This window comes from Onychostoma macrolepis, chromosome 05 (genome assembly GCF_012432095.1).
Source record: "Onychostoma macrolepis isolate SWU-2019 chromosome 05, ASM1243209v1, whole genome shotgun sequence".
Classification (NCBI taxonomy): domain Eukaryota; kingdom Metazoa; phylum Chordata; class Actinopteri; order Cypriniformes; family Cyprinidae; genus Onychostoma; species Onychostoma macrolepis.
Window position 1 is genome coordinate 16,407,387 of NC_081159.1, and position 20,194 is coordinate 16,427,580.

At 36.6% G+C, this 20,194-nt stretch overlaps 1 protein-coding gene across 4 annotated transcripts in view; it reads left to right on the forward strand.

Moving 5' to 3' along the window:
* rxfp2l (relaxin family peptide receptor 2, like) overlaps window positions 1-13,996 on the forward strand; it is a 39,845-nt gene extending 25,849 nt beyond the window's left edge. For 3 of the 4 annotated variants that reach the window (XM_058776823.1, XM_058776822.1, XM_058776824.1), the window contains exons 11-18: window positions 812-883; window positions 2,056-2,127; window positions 2,410-2,481; window positions 4,634-4,705; window positions 6,716-6,945; window positions 10,419-10,829; window positions 11,616-11,828; window positions 12,869-13,996. In XM_058776823.1, the coding sequence (XP_058632806.1) occupies window positions 812-883; window positions 2,056-2,127; window positions 2,410-2,481; window positions 4,634-4,705; window positions 6,716-6,945; window positions 10,419-10,829; window positions 11,616-11,828; window positions 12,869-13,008 (1,282 nt within the window). In that variant the 3' untranslated portion in view covers window positions 13,009-13,996. Of the gene's footprint in view, window positions 1-811; window positions 884-2,055; window positions 2,128-2,409; window positions 2,482-4,633; window positions 4,706-6,715; window positions 6,946-10,418; window positions 10,830-11,615; window positions 11,829-12,868 lie in introns of those variants that run through there. The other variant, XR_009271430.1, reaches the window with a different exon arrangement.
* The last annotated feature ends 6,198 nt before the right edge of the window (window positions 13,997-20,194 follow it).

Genomic DNA, 20,194 nt, shown 5'->3' on the forward strand with positions numbered 1-20,194 from the left:
ACAATGAATTAAAACAAAGTAAGACCTGTGTGCAAACAGTATTGACTTGTATGTCCTATATCAAAATTATACAAAAAGTGTGAAAATGCTACTGTGTTCCTCAAAATAATTTCATTTCCACCACAGAATGCAGAATCTATTGTGTATATAGATTCCACATAATCTGAGATATATTCAGAAAATATGCCATAAATGACTTAATTTTACTTTAATGCATGCATATTGAACTTTTATTAGTTGACAAATAAATTAATGTGAGTGTTTGCCACAAGCCCAAAAGTGCATATACAATAGCTAAAGAAACACTTAGGTTGAAAATATACATTTCACTGAAGTTTAAATTAATATTCAAGAATCTGAGAGGTTGAATTCTCTCTTCTACTCGTACGGTATGTTACGGCTTCTCACATCGACTGAAGTGACAGTGTGTTTGTTGTCATATCTGATCCAGTTCAGTCACTCTGTTTCTCAATTCAAAGCTGTTTTAGTTATCAACACAGGCCAGATTTCTTCAAATATGTAAATATTTCATGTCTTTTGACACGTCCAGTGCTTTTCAGACCTAATCTGGGACTGTCAGTGTGTCCTTGTGTACTCAAGCATTATGGAAAATGTTTGCGATAGTTCCTGGAAGCATGAACCAGATGGATAGTTCTTAAGTGTGATCTTCAGACTCTCTTAGGGCCCAGTAAAGAGGAAGAGCTGATTTACATATAGATGTATATGACTTCATTCTGCGGCACTGAAGGCCTTGGTGAATTGGGGTATATTTTTGAGGCAGTGCTACTATATATGTTTTTTTCTTGTTTAGAGCATTGAGGAGAAACCGCATCAGCACCATTGAGGAGGGAACATTTGCAGATATGCAAAGATTGATAGACCTGTGAGTATACACACAAACACATGCACACACGTAAATGGAGGCATTCATTTTTACGGAGTCCCTAGATTACATTTTTTTGTCATCATTTTTTCAGTTCATTGCTTATATAAAATGTGCGCGCTGGAGAGAAAGAAAGAGATTGTATTTATGGGCCTTTTAAGAGTTAGTTCACCTTCAAATGAAAAGTCTAGCTCTTGTTCTCATTTACTCACCCTCATGTTGTTCCAAACCGTATTTCATTCTTTCTTCTCTGGAACAGAATTTTTTTTTTTACATGGCTTTCTCCCGTACTCAAAAGTGTATAGAAATGAAAAGCAGAACAGGGCAGGAGTTTGTATATATTCACAGCTAAGTTCGAGTCAAGTAAGTTAAGTTTTGCTCTTTCTTACAAAGCAGTCATATGGCTTTGGAAGACTTGGAATATAGTGCACATGTTTCGTCTGTGAAGCACTTTTTCCCCTTCATTTTCCCTGGTCATGTGTTTTTGTTAAATAGAAGAAAAAAAAAACTACAATTTTCAGCATGTCTTTTCCTGTCTTCCACGAAAGAAAGAAAGCTATACAGGTTTTAAACAACATGTGGGTGAATAAATGTAGTGCACAACATAATGAAATCTCCATGACACAACAAACACAATGAAAATAGCACAACAAAATGGAAACAAGTCGCAACACATTGAAAACAAGTCGCAACACACCTGAAACAAGCACAACACAACGAAATTAGCACAACACAATGGAAACAAGCCGCAACACAATAGAAACAAGTCCCAACACAATGGAAACAAGCTGCAACACATAGAAATTAGCACAACACAAAGGAAACAAGCCACAACACAATGTAAACAAGTCACAACGCAACGGAAACAAGCCACAACACAGCGATATTAGCGCAACACAACAAAATTAGTCCTATGTGTTGTGTTGTGGCGATTTCATTGTGTTGTGGAGATTTTGTTGTGTTGTGCTCTACTGGACCACCATAGATCTGTCCCCTTTAACAAATCTCTGCTGAGATTTGTGAGACAAAAAGACAGACACCTGCTCAAATAATCTCAGCCTGATAAGCACAAACCTTGGAACAGAGCTTCTATTTGAAGATCTTCTGTTTAGTTTTATTTATTTCATGAACGATTATGTTGAAAAATGAGCTTGCTTTGACTTGATTTACAGAGACGTGTCTGTGAACCAGATCAAAGACCTGCCTCCATCTCTGTTCCAGAACCTCCAGAACCTCAAACAGCTGTGAGAGTCACATTCTGCACTTTTTTATTTATGTTGCAAATTGTGTTGTTTATAAGTTCACGTTCCAAGCTTAAATGTTAAACCATATTTTTATAGAGATTTCTCAGTGGCACAATACTTCAGTGTTATTCGTATTGTATTTGTGCTGATCTGCCCAGTGATTCATTGATTGGTTGAAAGCCTCTTCAGATGAAGTGACAGGCCTTATGAATCACAGAAGCAAAGTGTGGACTTCATCGATAACTATTTTACTATTTGTGTGTCTCTGTGTGTTTGTTTCAGAAATATTTCTAACAATCCCCTGACACACATATACGACAATCAATTTGACACACTGGTGAATCTGCAGTCACTGTGAGTAATCACAACATCACTCAAGTTATTATACTGATGCTGTGTATTAGGGGAGATCTTAAATTTTTTCATGTGTGCACAATGCATGTAGAAATCCACATCATATTTACATGCCCTTCACGTTCGATACATGACTACTGGTCTCAGCATTTGATCAAGCTCAGACTGTTAATCAGAGAATAATTAAATATCTAAACTCACAGTGAATGAGCTCTTTATACAGGCTCTGATTAGGCAGTCCATTATGGTTACAAACATATTATTTTTATCTTAAACGATGGGTTTCATTTTAAGGGTAGGCTTTCGAAGAATGGGTAAAAGTTAGGTTACTTCGTGCCTGTTTTAATAAAGAACTTGCAGGTTTAACAAGCATTCAGGTGCTGTCAATGATCCTTTCATTTTCCACACAGTGTCTTGGAGTGAAGCAGCTCAGTGTTGTCTTCACACTTCTGCTGTTTGAGCTCTGTAGACCTGCACCACGTGATTTACAGAAGTAGGACATATTCCTGGATCGACATCATATGTTGTTTCTGGAAATTCTTTTCTTTCAGCCAATTATAGCCTCAGGCATGTTTAGTGCTTAGAGGACCAGGAGACACCTAAAATCCTTAGGTGAAATAAAAAATAGAATCAAATTAAATAATAAAATATATGTATGTGTGTGCAGAAGTTGATATTCTGGTCATATTTTTTTTCCAAGAACATTTGACCAATTCCAAACCACATCAATCTTAATAACTACTATTGATTTTGTATTTAATCATTTATAAGTGATATATAATTGTCCATGAAGGCTGATAGTCAGAAACTTCTTATTTCAGGTGTGCAGAATTATGAGCCAAAAAAGAGATTGAACTCAAGAATAAAAGTTAAAAAAATTATTAAATGCCCATGAGAAGGATGCAATACTAATGCAATAATAGAATTAGCAAAGTTAAGGCATGACCATTGGGCAGCGAAATGCTCATTGTGTCAGCAAGGTCATATATATATATGAATGGGATCTCTTCTGAAACTGTGGAAGAGTCACATATCAGATTATGAGGATCTCAGCAGAAAAGTCTGAGTAGCAGGACATTAAACAAAAGCAAAAGTTGTCATATGCTTTTTATTTATTCTCATTACTTTCAAGACGCAACAACCAAGAGTGAGTTCAGCCAACCCTAATGAGTTCTGCTGACCATGGTCAGAAATTAGCAAGGCTTTATCAGAAAAATCAATAGAAAAATTCCCCTGAATTCCTCAGTTTTTTTTTTTTCGAGCTGTATTCTATACTGATATTACACTATATTTAATTATATTGTAGTTTAGGACTGTCAAGTTTAGTATGTCTTTTAAGTATTTGATGTAAGTGAATGGCATGCTCTGTTTTAATATGGTTTAAAAGAAATACCATTATAGAGGTAAATACGGTGGCCGAGAGAGCTCAACGCGCTGCAAATAGAAAAAAACACCTGCAAATTAAGAAAACAACTTCGTAAATTTTACGACACACGTGCTGCAAATACTCACAACACAACCAAATAAAGAAACACACTGCAAATACTCACAACACATTTCTTTATTTGTTTGTGCTGTGAGTATTTGCAGCACCTGCTGTCAAATTGATGAACATGTTTTCTTGATTTGCTGGTGCTTTTTCTATTTGCATGTGTTTTCTGAAGTTGCAGCACGTTGAGCTCTCTTGGTCACCGTAGGTAATACTGCCCCTGAAAATCAGTTAGGGTAAATATTGTCCCTGGTGGAAAACACTTTTTTTTTTTAGAAAAATAATTTCTGGTTGATTGTGTGTTATTAACAACCAGAGAGAGAATTGGGCAGAGGTAATATATATATATATATATATATATAAAAGCTAATTATCCTGACTTTAGGCAAATTCTAGAATCGCTGTGAATGTTGATTTGCAGTCCACAAATGTAGATGAGCTGTTTAGTGAGAGTCATGTTCAGGACTGCGGTATTCACCAGCCGTTTTTGTTTGTTCCTGTATCTGCATTCATTGATATTTCTCTGGGCATTATGCCAATAATGATTCAGCTGGCTTTACTGGCCTACCATTCTTTGTTTTATTGGCTTTGAAAATGTACTTTTATTCTGGATGAAAAACATCGAATGAAGGTAAAATGTGCTTCTGTCTGTTCTGTGTGCAGGAGTATGGAGGAGGTAGAGATTCCCAACATCAGCATCAGGATGTTCCGACCCCTAACTAACCTCACTCACATGTAAGCATAATAAAATTTACAATGACATATATATTTTATAATATATAATATATACATTTATACTTTTTTTTCTTTTGTACTTTTTTTGTCTACCTTTGTCTATTCCATATTTTTATTTTTATATATATGTTGATATGCTTGTGTGCCCTCTATGGAGAGTTATCAGTATGTTCCAGACTTTCACATTTGCGCTCAAATTCCTTGTACTTCATAGTCTCTCATGAGTCAAGACAAACACAGCAAAAACCTCCATTAAGTCAGTAAGTCACACAGCATGCCCTCTGAGCGAGATACAGAGAGAGGTCATTACTGTCGAATGTTCGCTGGATGGTAGCTGTCCGTTGCAGGGTGAATGATTACTGCATTTGAAAAGTCAAACCTGCTGGTAAATACAGCTCAACTGATTTTTTTCACAGGTGACAAGATTGCCATGCTTCCCTCAGCTTGAGAATTATCTTTAACTTTTCTTCAATCAAATGTAATATCTCCAGAACAGATGTGTTCCCCTCCGGGGAAATGAAAATGAAATAAAAAAAGTAGTAGAGTGTAGGCCCTCAGAGAGATTTTTAAATGGAATGCCATCATTTCTTTATGAGGAATCAGTCCCCTCCACACCAGTACTGAACAAAAGAGCCGCCGCGTGCCGAGGAGAGATGCTGCACTGAAGTCTTTAGAGCTCTGAACCTCACGCTGAACCTGTCTGCACTTTGATGTGGAGATGAGGTTTTCGGGATTGTTATTTTGCTGATATCAGCTGCACTAGAAATTCACTTTTGATCTGAGACAGACCCACTCTAGTGGACTGTGACAATAACAGAAGGTTAGCTCTGCATTTTACAAACCTGTTGATGAGTTTGATGAGGGCAGGGTAAATGTGAACAGAGCTGTTTGGGTGTGCTGTAGTGACGCACACGTGTTTTAAGAACAGACAGAGGAACAGATACTCTGCTTGGGCTGAAGGGTAAAGTGCATTTCGTACATCTCGGAGACGTCTATCTGAGGTCTGCATTTACATCTTGAAGACGTATTTTTTAGAGTGTTTGCTCATGTGCAATACGTCTATTGGACGTTTCCTTTTAGATGTCAAACAGACGTCTATTAGATGTTTTTAAGATGTTTATGATTTAGAATGTATGTAAAACTGACATCTGAAAGACGTCTGTCAGACGTTTGTAGACAGCAGATGCTTTCCAGATCAAGAGATCTTTAACAGACATCTTCCAGACGTACGTGTGTTATCTGAGTTCAGGTATACGGATTAGGTAAAGGCTTTTATTTAAACGTGTTCAAGCATGTTATATGTTTGTGGATTCTGTCATAATTTACTCATGCTCATTCTAAATGATTTTATTTTATCTGTGGACCACACATACACACACAATAAATTTGTAGGTGTATGACGATTATTTTCCATATACTTAAAGTGAATAATAATAAAAGTGGTTCATATGACTTGTGTGATGTATTCCAAGTTCTCTAATCCAAATTAATCTAAATGAAAGCTTTGTGTAACACTGGAATTTAAACCAAACGAAAGATCAGTGTTCACTGTTTAACAAACACGTAGTCTTTTTCAATTGGATATTTCCAAAGAAATATTTGTTCAAATGTTTATGAATCAGACTAATCTGTTATTTATTTATTTATTTTTTTATATTGTCTCAATGTTCACTGGTTAACAGCTAAATGAGTGGATGATTTTCAAATGCGTCCTATTTAAAATGTCCATTTTGCAAAACTTTAGAAATTGTATTGACTTTTTCATCATACTTTTATGACGTTTTTCATGACACAACCCCAGTCCTTAGTCAACCAATTAAACTGAAAGAAAAAAAAGAAGATTACACAGAAGTCATACATGTTTGGAAAGACACGAGTAAATGAAGACAGAATTTTCATTTTTGAGTGAAAAATTCCATTAACAATTTTTCAACCACACGTGCAATTGCGTGTAAAATAACTTTTTGGCTTTTTCTCTTTTTATGTCATTTATGTGTTGGACCATTTCAGTTATTTTAAGCGTTTTGAATTCTGTGGATATTCTCCCAACGTGCGGAGCTGCAAACCAAACACAGACGGAATCTCATCCTTTGAGAATCTTCTGGCAAACATCATTCTGCGCGTGTTTGTCTGGGTCGTCGCCTTCATCATTTGCTTCGGAAACATCTTCGTCATCTGTCTGCGTTCCTGTATTGCTTCGGAGAATCAACATCACACAATGGCCATCAAATCCCTTTGCTGTGAGTCCATTAAACATCAAGCGTGAGCGTGACACAACCAATATGCAGCTCCTACTCAACCCCAGTGAAGCTCAAATGATCAATCAGTCAAAATTCATTTCTTGCATTAAAAAGTGAGACAAAAACAAACTACAACAGATAAGAGGGACATTTCTACACCTCCACAATACAATAACTTAAACACCTAAAGTCAACATAAAACAGCATTCACATGCCATACTTAAAATTCAAAGACTGTGTTCAACTAGAAAATAGATGTAGACTATATTTTATCCATTAGGAATTGATTGGATTATGAAAGACTTTCTATACCAGAATAAAGCCACTAGATTTTAAGATCTTTAAGTATTTTTGAAAGAAATCTTTAATGCTCACCAAGGCTGTATTTATTTGATTAAAAACAAAACAATAAAATTGTGAAATATCATTACAATTTCAATAACTGTTTTGTTTATTCACGCAATATTTTTTATTTCATTTATTCCTCAAGCTGAATATACTTATTTGCAGTTTAAAAAATATTTATTTACATTATAAAATATTTTAATGTTGCAAACTGTTGTGCTGCCTTTTCAGGATTCTTTGATAAATAGAAAGCTAAAAAAAAAGCTCGTTATTTAAATTAAAAATTGTAACAAACAAAAAGTCTTTATTGTCCCATAATAAATTTAATGCATCCTTTCTGTGTAATGGTGACGGCGCACAAAATAATTAAAACAATAGAATTACATGAATTATTTAATTTGGGGAGTAGACAGGATTAAGCCTGACAAACATAAATAAAGTAAAAACCCCAAGATGACTCAAAGGAGTCAGTTATAATGATAATGACAATAATAGCAGGTGTTTTTTCCCACAAATGTGATTTGATTGAAATCTTGAAATCACAACAAGAGAGTTTAGATTCAATAGCATATTCGCAAAAATAGTGGGGAAAAAAGGTATTTTCACACAACAAAAGTGGCCAAAACATCTTACTGACCAAAAACTTTTAGAATGTTTTAGGCTAACATTGATGAATAATCAGGTTAGGTATGTGTATTACTATAGTAAATATGGGAGTATTTGATTTCGTGTTGACATATATAATCATCTACTTATGTAAAAGTGAATCAAAGTTTGTAATGAAAAAGTCGTTTGTTTGCTTTTTGAAATAGCAGCGTGTGAATGCAGGGTCTAATTTGGGAAGTTCACAGGAGTCAGACAAAAAGGCTTAAAGGGTCATAGTTCCCTCTAATTGCAGCATTTACACACACACGTGCCATTATACACACTCAGCTAATTATACACATCAACACATTGCTCTGAAATTCACTAAATTATACATCTATGCAGTATCACAAGCTTTTAATAAACATCAAAACACATACACACACACACTCTTTCCCACCCGCTGGGCAGATAAATAATTACAACAGTTGGTATCTTTAGACACACACACACACAGAGAGAGAGCTTGCTGACTTATGTTCGACCTCGCTGACACATGACGCACACAGCAACAACACGACTCATACCTGGACACACACACACTTTCATTCAACGACAGAAATGGAAAGTGTTATTAGAAAAGGTTGGATCAGCTTGCGATATCTAGAGCTGTTCAGCTGAGGATCAGAGTCTGAGGACTAATCTGTGTCTCAGTGATGGAGAGAGATAGCAGACAGGGGGCTGAAAAGAGATGGATAGATGAACAGATGGCTGGAGAGGTGCAGTTTTTTAACCCACATAGAGTTGAAAGGACATGTCTCTCTCTTAAATGATCAAAACCAGCCACCCGCTCAGATGAGAGACATGCAGAGAGAGGTAAGAGTTTTGCGATGTGGCTCTCCAGCTCTGGAGTTTCCCACTGGGTGACATTGGCAGGAATATGTTTAGTAGTGGTGGTGGAAGTTGGAGGGGGAGGGTTTAGCTGTCTCTGTAGGCCTTACTCATTCAGCTAGGACTGGAATAACACAGTATCATTGCTTACTTGCAAAAACCCATTCACAGTGTGTGAAACATCTCACCTTGGAGGCTCTGATTTTGATGAATGAAAACCAAAGTGGGGAAAGACATCTGTGAGGGAAAGAAAATGATTTGGAGGCAGTGCAGTGAATGAAAGGTTGTGGGTGATTTGGTGCTTGTTAATTATTAGCTCAACTGCTCAGCAGGTTTCTGGGACACACAAATAGAGAGAACTGCAAAAACAAAACAAAAAGAGTCACAAACTGGCCTGACCACACACCGCCAGAAGTAAATATAGCACAAAGAATTAGAACATGACTGACTGATGGATTATGAATAAACAGATGGATTATTATTTTAGTATTATTTATTTACTATTATAATATTTAGTAATATCTTGAATTAGTGTATATTTGTTTTACTTTTCATTTCAATTTTAGTTTACATTTTAGTGATTTTTATTTTCTTTAATATATTTTTCTCTTTTTTTTATTTCAGATATATAACTTTTAGTAATTCAACTTACGTTTTCATCAATATTTAGATTTTATTTTATTTCAGCTTTAAATTACCAATTTTGTTTTATTATTTTGTTTTAGTTAACAATAACAACATCTAAATGTATGTGCTGAATGTATGGCCCTATGAAATCTCTTTTATTTATTTATTTATTTTCCAAATTCTGTTTTTTCCGTTTTAATTTTTCTGCATTCCATTTTTGAAATCATTAAGCTTACACAATTTAATAGCAATTTATTAAAAGTTTAACAAAAATTAAATTTTATGGCCCTACAAAATACTTTCTTCTTTCTTTCTCAAATTCAGTTAAATTAATTAATTAATTACCAAATCATGTGTTAGTCATTTAAATTTTCTGGATTCCATTTGAATGGTTTAATTACATTTTAATAATCAAAAGCATCTTTAATTAATTGATTTAATTAAACCTATTTAATTAAACGTCATTTATTGTTATTAGTTATTATTATTTGTGATTATTCCTTAAAAAAAGTTTTATTATTGGTAGTAGTAGTAGTACTATCATTACATTAAGTAGGCTATTTCTGTCACAGTTTCTTAAAGTTAAACAGAACTTTTTTTGACAGATTGCCATGAGGACCTTTAAGTTTCTGTTTGTAAATGATATGATGATATTTGTTGTCAAAAGAAACTGTAAAATGCTCATGATTTTGCGGCTTAATATTCACAGAAACTAGTCCATATTGCGTTTTAATTTAAATGTGCTGACTTTTGATTTATTCATTCAAAGATTTGGTAAATTACGCCTTGTAGAGTAAATTCGAATTTTATGACTGGATTCTGCGATTCAGTCCACGTTTTTCTAGTTTTCATAGGGCTCTACAAATGGATGCATGGACAGGATAATGGATAGGTGGTTAGACATGGCAAAAGATTGTATGGACAGATGGGCTATTGGAAAGAGGATGAATGGATGGAAATTGATATATAGATCGATGAACAGGTGTTAAATCATATATTAAGATGTATTTGTTTATCTCTAATAGGTGCAGACTGTCTCATGGGCGTGTATCTGCTTTTCATCGGTGCCTTTGACATCAAGTATTGCGGCGAGTACAACCGTCATGCTCAGATATGGATGGAGAGTCTGTCTTGCCAGTTGATCGGCTCTCTGGCCATGTTGTCCACAGAGGTGTCCGTCATGATGTTGACCTACATGACATTAGAGAAGTACCTGTGCATTGTCTTTCCATTCCAGCATTACCGTGCCGGACGAAAACAGACCCTGTGCTCACTGACCTTCATCTGGTTGCTAGGATTTATCATTGCCGTTATTCCCTTCTGGGATAAACAGACTTTTGGGAATTTTTATGGGCGGAACGGAGTATGCTTCCCTCTTCACTCAGACCAGACAGAGAAACCTGGTGCCAGATGCTATTCTACAGCTATTTTTCTCGGTGAGCGCAGAGAGCATCGGAATGTGTAAATTTTGTACTGTGTATGTTTGAGACCTGGATAAGCCAGTCTGTGTATTTGTGTCATTCTCTGGAGGTCACTCAGCTTTGAATTGGGCTTTGAATTGAACTGGCGAAATTCAGTAAAGTTATTAGATAACTCAAAGATTCAACCATGCTCTTTTTTAATAAAGTAAACTCAGAAAAAGATCCTCCCTGGTAGCAACTTCACTAAAACACTGAACTAAAAATAGGTCTATAATCACTATTTTTCTAGTTTCCAACCAAAGTGTTCTAAACATCCTTAAGACATGATGAATCTCTTTGGAAAAACTGTATAAAATATTAGGATTTGTCTTCAGAGAATACATAATAAATTAAGTGAAATTAGACTAAATATTTTTAATTTTCTCATTATTTATTTTTAAATGGAGTAAGAAAACTTAATTCAAAATGTGTCTAAAAACCTAATAAATCACAAGTCTATTTTCCTTATATAATTTTTTCAATAAAATAAATTTTTTTAAATACAAACAAAAAATTGCTTCCCAAGCAGATGTCTTGTTTTGAGCATTTACTGGAAATCAAAACAAAAATACTGTCATGCAAAACTGCACTAGCCAAAAGACAAATATATATATATATATATGTATGTGTGTGTGTGTGTGTGTGTGTGTGTGTGTGGCTAATGTAAAAAAATACTAAATTGTTGAAATGTGTCATTCATATTTGTTGAATAGCTTATTTATTTCAACACTTTTAAGATTTATGTGTGTGTTTCTCTGTCAGGTCTGAATCTGCTGGCTTTCGTGGTGATTGTGTTCTCTTACTCCAGTATGTTTTACTCCGTCCAGAAGACAGCGAAGACAGCACGTCAAACAGTATTTGATCGAGAAGTCACTATCGCAAAGCGGTTTTTCTTCATTGTGTTCACTGATGCCATGTGCTGGATCCCCATCTTCCTCTTGAAGATACTATCACTACTAAGAGTACAGATCGCTGGTAAGCAAACACGTGTGATCACATATTACAAGCAGAAGCTAATACGTGTGAAAGAACACACTGACAATATATTATAAGTGTGTCACTTAACTCATTATTGCCATGACCGCAGTTTGGCTGCACATTAGCTAATGATCTTAATGAGGCAGCTCATCAATATTATACCATGGTGAAATAAGACCTGTGTATATTGCAAATCCTAGCCTGCTTTCCAGTTAATTAAACTGCAATTCCCCTGGTTTGTTCTTGTGGATGTTTGATGGATAAAGAAGGATTTTTTTCAGAGCTTTACATTCTCTGATCTGGCCTCTCCACTAAATATTGATTTTATTTTCTGCTTTGTGAACCTCAACGCATTGCACAAGCACATTTACCCAATTACTATAAATAAAAATAAATTGCAACACATGGACTGACATCTAAACACACATACATCCACACAAATTAAATATGAAACATTAATATTAAATATTAGAGTAGGTATACTATGAATTTTTAGGGGTGAATATAAGGCACAAAGATGTCCCTTTAAGTGACAAGTTGTTGTACCCTTAGGTAAATTTATTTATCTATTTAAAATCAATAAAAGTTGCACAATTTGAAATGTTTTGTTTTTAACTATGCTATCTTTTCTAGGGGGGTTACAGCTTTTAATATCCACATTACGTTTGATGAATGGGTATTGATTGTTAAACAGTTAACTTTATCAAGACCCAATGAGCCAATTTCATTGTTTTCCTTTATCCTGAATTTTAAGCCTGAATGGATCCAGATATAACTGTTTACTCCTTGTAAAAATCTGTTGACAATTGCCATTCACGAAACATGCGAGTTATGCAAGTAGCCGATCTGAGCCGAGAGGCGCATTTTGATTAGTAGATGGCTGAGGAGCCGAAGCCCTGGGCGCAGAGAGGATTAGACTTTCAACCGCCATGAGCACCCATGAACACTTATCAGCTAGAATGGCTTTGCAGTTCTTCCCTTGGACAATACGGTTTAATCTGCACTTTCTTTTCTCTCTCTCTCTCTGTCTCCTCCAGGTACCCTCATTCTGTGGGTGGTGATTTTTATCCTTCCCATAAACAGCGCCCTGAACCCCATCCTGTACACTATCACAACCAGCGCCTTTCAGCAGAGACTCAAACAATGTTTGAAATATCGCTTCCAGCAGACTAACTGATACAAACACACACTATGCACATGCTCTGAGATTAATATTCCATGTGGAATGAAAGGTTAATAGAGAACAGGATAATGACCACACACACAAGATGCTCTCATCCAAGTTAAAAAGGCTTATAAGAGCCTGTAGGGTTGAAGTAATGAGAGCACACATGGCAACATTAACCAGCAGACCATCATAAACAATATATCGAGGGGTGAGAACCAGAAGGGCCTAAATTAAATTTTTGGTGAAATGGAGATATATACATCAAATGAAAGCTCTTAATGAGCTCTTTCTACTGGCTGTACTGTCATCCTTGAGTGTACAAATTTGTTTTATAAACAATTGAAATCAGTACACAAAGTCAGATCAAACTATGGTAAATTTTTTGTTTTGGCTCTCCTGTAAAGTTGGTGAAATGTCACTTACGCCCTTCTGGTTCTCACCCCTCGATATGCTTATGCAAGTAAAACCAAGCCTTATACGAAAAACAAAGAAACGACACACAGTACATGCAAATCCAAGAGACTTCAACTGCCATATAGACCTAGAGCAGTGCGTGCACACGCAGGGTAAGCCAAACTCTGTGGCTGTCAGAGAATGCAGGGAGGAAACGGTTCCGGACGGACCCTGGTGGGCTGAGGATTGGAACCCTTCCGACTGATTTAATTGCATTTTTGTGTGCTTGTGCGGATGTGTTTGGAAAACAAAGAGGCAGTTGCATTCAGTCAGGATAGAAAATGACCAAAAACTATATGGTGGAGGAGAAGAAATGAAAATCACTAAATCACACTAAAACCAATCCTAGCACTTCATCTGTGAAAAAAATACAAGGAAAATACAGATCATTATGGTGTTCATGTTGGCATCAAAGGACAATTTTTTTCCAGATTGCTATTGTTAAAGATTACATGAAGTTATTGTACAAGTCTATTATTTATGGAACTCACGGCTTTCGTTTGTCTGCTGTAATTTGTCAGTTGTCTACAAGATGTAAAATGAATGTAACATCCAAATAATTGCAATGAATAAATTGTAATTACTTCATTATATTTCATTGCTCCGGTTTGGCGGCACTATCTTCTGTTCCTTTGCTCTGACGTATATATCTTAACACTAAATCAGCTTTTAAGAAAGATTTAGGATAGACTTCATTATCAGAGAGCAGCTTTACTAAATGAAGATCTTCATTGATCTCCCTGGACTGTACAGCCCTAAACAGCACCCCAGGACCATCATCTGTCTACTGAGCTGGATGAAGGTTTGGGTTACACTTTGTTTAGTCTCACAAAGTCAGACAGCATAAAGCCTGATCCAGATTTCAATGTATTCTATTTAAAAGCTGTTTACACAGGATGTAGTCAGGGTTGGATTATTTCACAGTCATCATGACTCAAAAACTAAGTGGAATATACAGCTCCATCTATCCATTTCACCAAACCATGGGGATGTTGAAGCCTATTCCAGTGTCACCCTGGATGAATGGCCAGGCTATCCCAGGTCTAATATACATTCACACTCACATCTACAGGCAACTGAGTGTTTCCAGTTCACCTGTCATGCATGTCTTTAGACTGCTACAAAATGCCTTTAAACAAGAATTTTAATATGGAAATATGGAATATCCAGTGACTATTTCATGCTCTTTGCTTCAACCCAGTACCTTATTGGCATATTTTTGTTTCCATACACTGAAATTACCTAAATGCCAACCTATCATATTTGTTTGCCTTATGGATCAGACTATGGGCATGCCATGTGAGGCTGAGACTAGTCTTTGTTTTGATCTCCCAGCTATTATTTTCAATGGGTCCTCAAATCGGCCCATTGGCAAAATGATATATGATTTTAATGCTTATAATGTTGTATCAGTAACAGCTAATGCTACATTTGATCCAGTTACAAAAATCGTTTCGGGTATATTCTGACGTAACAGAATGTAACAAGAAATCCTTTCTAACAGGCCTGAAATGTTGCCTCAATGATTTTTTCTATCACCTGAGCCAGCCAAGCTATCAGACAATCTATTTATCTAATCAATACAACAGATGAGACACAATCAAGACAGAAGAGAGAAAAGGAGAGGGTGCAAGAACAAGAAAGAGAGCGAGAGAGAGAGAGAGAGAGAGTGAAAACATCGCAGTAAATCAAAAACCAACCTCATCTGTGACCCTGTGAATAAAACTTGCAGAATGCATTTATGCGACCTGTCACATCAAGTGCTACAGGGAATTTTTTAAATGGAGTCAAATGAATCTATATTCTTTCTATGCGTTATGCTGTAATCTGTAGCAGGAGATAACACAGAGGAAGCACAAAAGAACAAGGAAATTAATTACTTTTAAAAAGACAACTGGCCTGTGAATAGCTTTGAGCCAAGCTGCTTGAAAGAACAGGAAACCACTTCGGTTTCTAGGCAGGTGATCAACAGGATGCTATATTACATTATTCCTAATTTAGGACATGCTACATTATCCAAAGCCACTTTGAATTAGGAAAACCTCACCTGGGGTATCCTGGGTTTAGTGGGTAAGTGCCTTGCTTAAACAGACATTAGTCCTCATGAATTTAGCTTCTCAAGTATATGCATTGTTTAATCGATTTTTTAGATATTTTTACTGGAAAACAAGATTAAAAAAAGCATTTAGGTTATTTATAAAATTATCCTGGTTAAAGCAAAGCCACTGTAAAAATGAGTCGCAACAAGCACACTTGCTGGTAAGTTGAGGAAATGACATTTTTTGGGGGACATTTATCACATCAGATGATCTCTCATGAATAGTCAGTAGTGGTATTTTATGTAGTTGATATTTTACGTCGCTAAAAGCTAGGTAAATTCTATTTGCACACAATTTTTGGTTATTTTGGCATTGTCCTTCAACACATTGAATTTGAAAATATTAAAATCCTAATAACAAGAAAGTCTGCTTTAGTATGAGAGCATTATTTGTTCATCAAACTCAAAAAATCTGCAACCAAACCTAAATATGATTATGTTTTTTAGATGCACAAGAACTTTTAGAGTGCAATGAATGTTGTCAAATGGCTATAATGACTACATGGTTCACTTGATACATCTGGAAATACTCACAAATTTAAGAAACATTAAGCTCTCATGTTTTTTATCTTTACCTCAACTCAAAACCCGTTTCTACACTGGGGCCCACGACATATACTGTACTAATTTGAGGTACTTGTTATTGAGTATTTTGAAGTTTGAAGGTTTTTGCTACTATTGCATGGATCAGATTTTCATTCTGTGCTTCATGTATGAGCTTTTGAGCATCCAGTCGTCATCCAGTGAAGTTTATCAAGCACTCATGGCCAGGTGTCCAGCCCTCCTTTTCTGGCTACTGTTGTGTTGAAATAATAATGCAATGGCTATTTTTGAACACACTTATGCCTTTCTTGGCCTGCTTGCTTCTATCTTTCTCTTTTGGAGGTCAAATGAGTTTCTATGAAGACTGCCCATTCAAGGACTAACTCATCTACCCTTTCCCTGAACTATTGACTAAACTTTATTTCTTGGGTTAAACTGAGCAGTTGTTTGCGCTTATTGATATTCACTTGGTGCATGTTATTTAAAGGTTTTAACACAAGGTAACATTGGAATGTGAGCAGTTATGACCACAGAAGCAAGATAAATCTATTAATACATACATACATACATTCTACGTCATTACCTCCAAAATCAACACAGAAAAACCGATTAGCTTTCATAATTCCCCAAAACGCTACTATAAATGTAGTCAACATAATCAATGCACGTTGTGCATTCACATTAACAGAAAATTGTTGCAAATATGTAGCTGCTGCTGTTAGTCTCACTTAAACCCATTCAAGGAGGCTGAAATCGCGGATTTGTTGAACCACATGATGTTCAACAAATTCTTAGTGCATTCTACATCATTACCTGTGTTGGTTTTGGAGGTAATGACGTAGAATGCACTTACAGTAGGGTAGACTGAGTACAGTAGAGACACTTTCAGCTTTTTTCATCACTACTGTCACAGCCAGCTCGTTCCTGCCCATAACATAAAGAGGATCACACGTGCAAATGAATATTTCAGTTGCAAGATTATTTATGAAGGAAAAAGTTATTGGTACAGAAAAGAAAACACCAAAGTCTAGGGATTGAAATAAATATAAACAAAACAATAATCCAATGGAGTAAAGAACATTGACAAAGAAATAAACAACAAAAGAGTTTGAGCAAAAGACTTCTCTGGAGAACGACGTCCCTCCAGAGGAAGTATCTTTGAGCAGATCAGGAACACCTTTTATACTCTCCGCCCATAACGTCTCTAATTAGCAGTGACAACACACATTGAAGCTACACTGCAACCAGCAGACAGAAAAAGGAAAGACAGTGTCGTCACACCTCCCTCCTCAAAAAGATTCTACAAAGAATCAAAGAGAAAATGAGAGGGGAATAACATAAAAGCAACATATGAAGGAACAATACAAGAAGGCAAAGATATAATCCTTCTATCCATGAAGCATCTCTCACTCCACCTCATCTCCCTGCACCTCTGGGCCCTAGAAATTCAAAAAGAAGAAAGAGGAGAAAAGCATACAACAGTAATATCATGATGTTACATTCTAGAAAGTGTGTCAGCTATCACATTATCCTTCCCACGTACATGCTTAATTTCCAGGTGGAAAGGCTGTAAAATAAGACTCCACCGCATAAGTCGTTGATTTTGATTTCTCATTCGATTTAGAAAAACCAGAGGGTTATGATCTGTATAAACAATAATTGGGGCAGCAATGGAACCCAAATATACTTCAAAATGTTGTACAGCCAACACAAGGGCGAGGGCTTCTGTTTCAACAGCCGAATAAACTTGTTGATGGTTGAACTTCTTTGAGAAGTAACTAACGGGATGTTCAATTCCGTTTGAATCTTCTTGCAAGAGAACAGCGCCTGCACCGCAAGCGCTAGCATCAATTGCAAGACTGAAAGACTTCTCAAAATTTGGGGCGGTCAAAATAGGAGCACTAGCCAACAAGGCTTTGCAATTCTCAAAGGCTTGTTGACAAACCTCAGACCAGTGGAACACAATTTTCGGAGTTAAGTCAGTCAGAGGCGAAACTACACTAGCAAAGTTCTGACAAAAACTTCGGTAATACCCTATCATTCCCAAAAATCTATGCAACTCATGTCGATTAGTGGGGATAGGAAAACTGCATATGGCTTCAACTTTAGCACTTTTAGCACGGTTTTACACACCCATTTCCAACTACCTTACCCAAGTAAGTGACAGTTGCTTTTCCAAATTCAGATTTAGTGAGGTTGATGGTTACATTAGCCTCAGCTAAACAAAAGAATAGATCTTTTATCTGATTCAGATGTTTGGACCAGGAAGAACTGTATAAAACGACGTCATCAAGGTAGGCCTCGCATAGGCCTCTAGACATTCACGACAATATACAATTCACCAAACGCTGGAATGTAGCAGGGGCGTTCCGAACCCCAAAAGGCATCACTGTATACTGTAGGAAGGCGTCTGGGGTAACAAAGGCAGATAATTCTTTTGCCTGAGCAGTTAAAGGCACCTGCCAAAACGCCTATAGAAGATCAAACTTACATATTGGGCAGAGCCGATATGATCAACACAGTCATCAACACGAGGCAAAGGAAAGCAATCAGGTTTTGTCAGAGAATTAAGCTTTCGATAATCAGTGCAGAACTGATATGGGCCATCGGGTTTGTTTACTAACAAACAGGGAGAGCTTCATGGACTAAAACTAGGTTCAGCCAAACTGTGAGTAAGCAGGTAGTTTACTTCTTGTTTTAACAATTCTCGTTTTACTGGATTAACCCTATAAGCATTTTGTTTAATAGGGGAGGAGGTTCCAACATCAATGTCGTGTTCGATAATGGAAGTACGACCAGGTGTATCAAGGAAAAAAAAGGAAAGGACGTCATCAACCCAATAACGTAATTTCTCTTCCCTTTGTCCAAATATGACAAATAACAAAGCAAATCAGCAAGGATTTGAGAGGATCCACTTTTCCCCGAGAATTAAGATTCCCATCCTCAACAAGGTTCTCTGAAGATTTACCACACGTACTACAGGAAGGAGAAGGAACAACACCCTGTTGTGCTAGATTAAAAAGATCACAGGTTGTCACAACACCAACAGAAGCAGTACTCACTGGATCAACATGAGATTTTAACAGGTTAATGTGACAAACTTGAACTTTCCTCCTACGATCAGGAGTGCTCAACATATAATTATCTGACAGACGTTTAGCTATACTATAAGGACCAGTAAACTTAGCTTGAAATGGGTTAGTAGGGAGAGACAATAAAGCCAGTACTCAATCACCCACCTGAAAACTCCTAGACTTAGCCTTTCTGTCAAAAAGTCGCTACACTTTCACTTGAGACTTAACCAATTTCTTTTGAGCTATGGCTCGTGCCTTATAAACTATACGACGGAACCCATTCACATACTCTATGATGTTGTTGGGAGGCTTAGAGGTATACCACTTGTCAGCTAAGACAGCAGTGGGTCCCCTTACCACGTGCCCAAACACCAACTCATTCGGACTAAAGCCGATGCTCTCCTGAGTCACCTCACGTATGGCCAACAACATCCATGACAGACCCTCTTCCCAATCCGCATCAAGTTCCACACAATATGACCTTAAAAGAGATTTCAAGGTCTTATGAAACCTTTCAAGAGCCCCTTGACTCTGTAGATGGTAAGCACTGGAAATATTGTGGGAAATTCGAAGTTGACGCAGGGCTTTTGAGAATTGTTTCGCCAAAGTTTGAACCCTGATCAGACTGAATAACTTTGGGAATACCAAAAGGTAGACATAAAATTAGTGAGGGCTTTCAAAATAGACTTAGTGGTGATAGACCTTAATGGGTAAGCTGCAGGATAACAGGTAGTCTGGCACATAATGGTATGAAGGTAGTGATGACTAGGGTTGGGTACCGAAACTCGGTACCAATATGGCACCGGTACCTATGTACCTATGTACTAGAACCGAATCAAAACGGAGATTTCGGTGCCATGCCTGAGCGATCGATTAAAATATTTGTCCTTTGTTTCTCCGAAACAAACGTAAGAAGCATCACCACCGGCTCCTCGTGTGAAAACTAATTTCCCGACTGAGAAAATGCACGTGAACTCAAGTTGGAAAGCTCTAATAATACACGTCCAACAAATCTTTGTAGTAATGC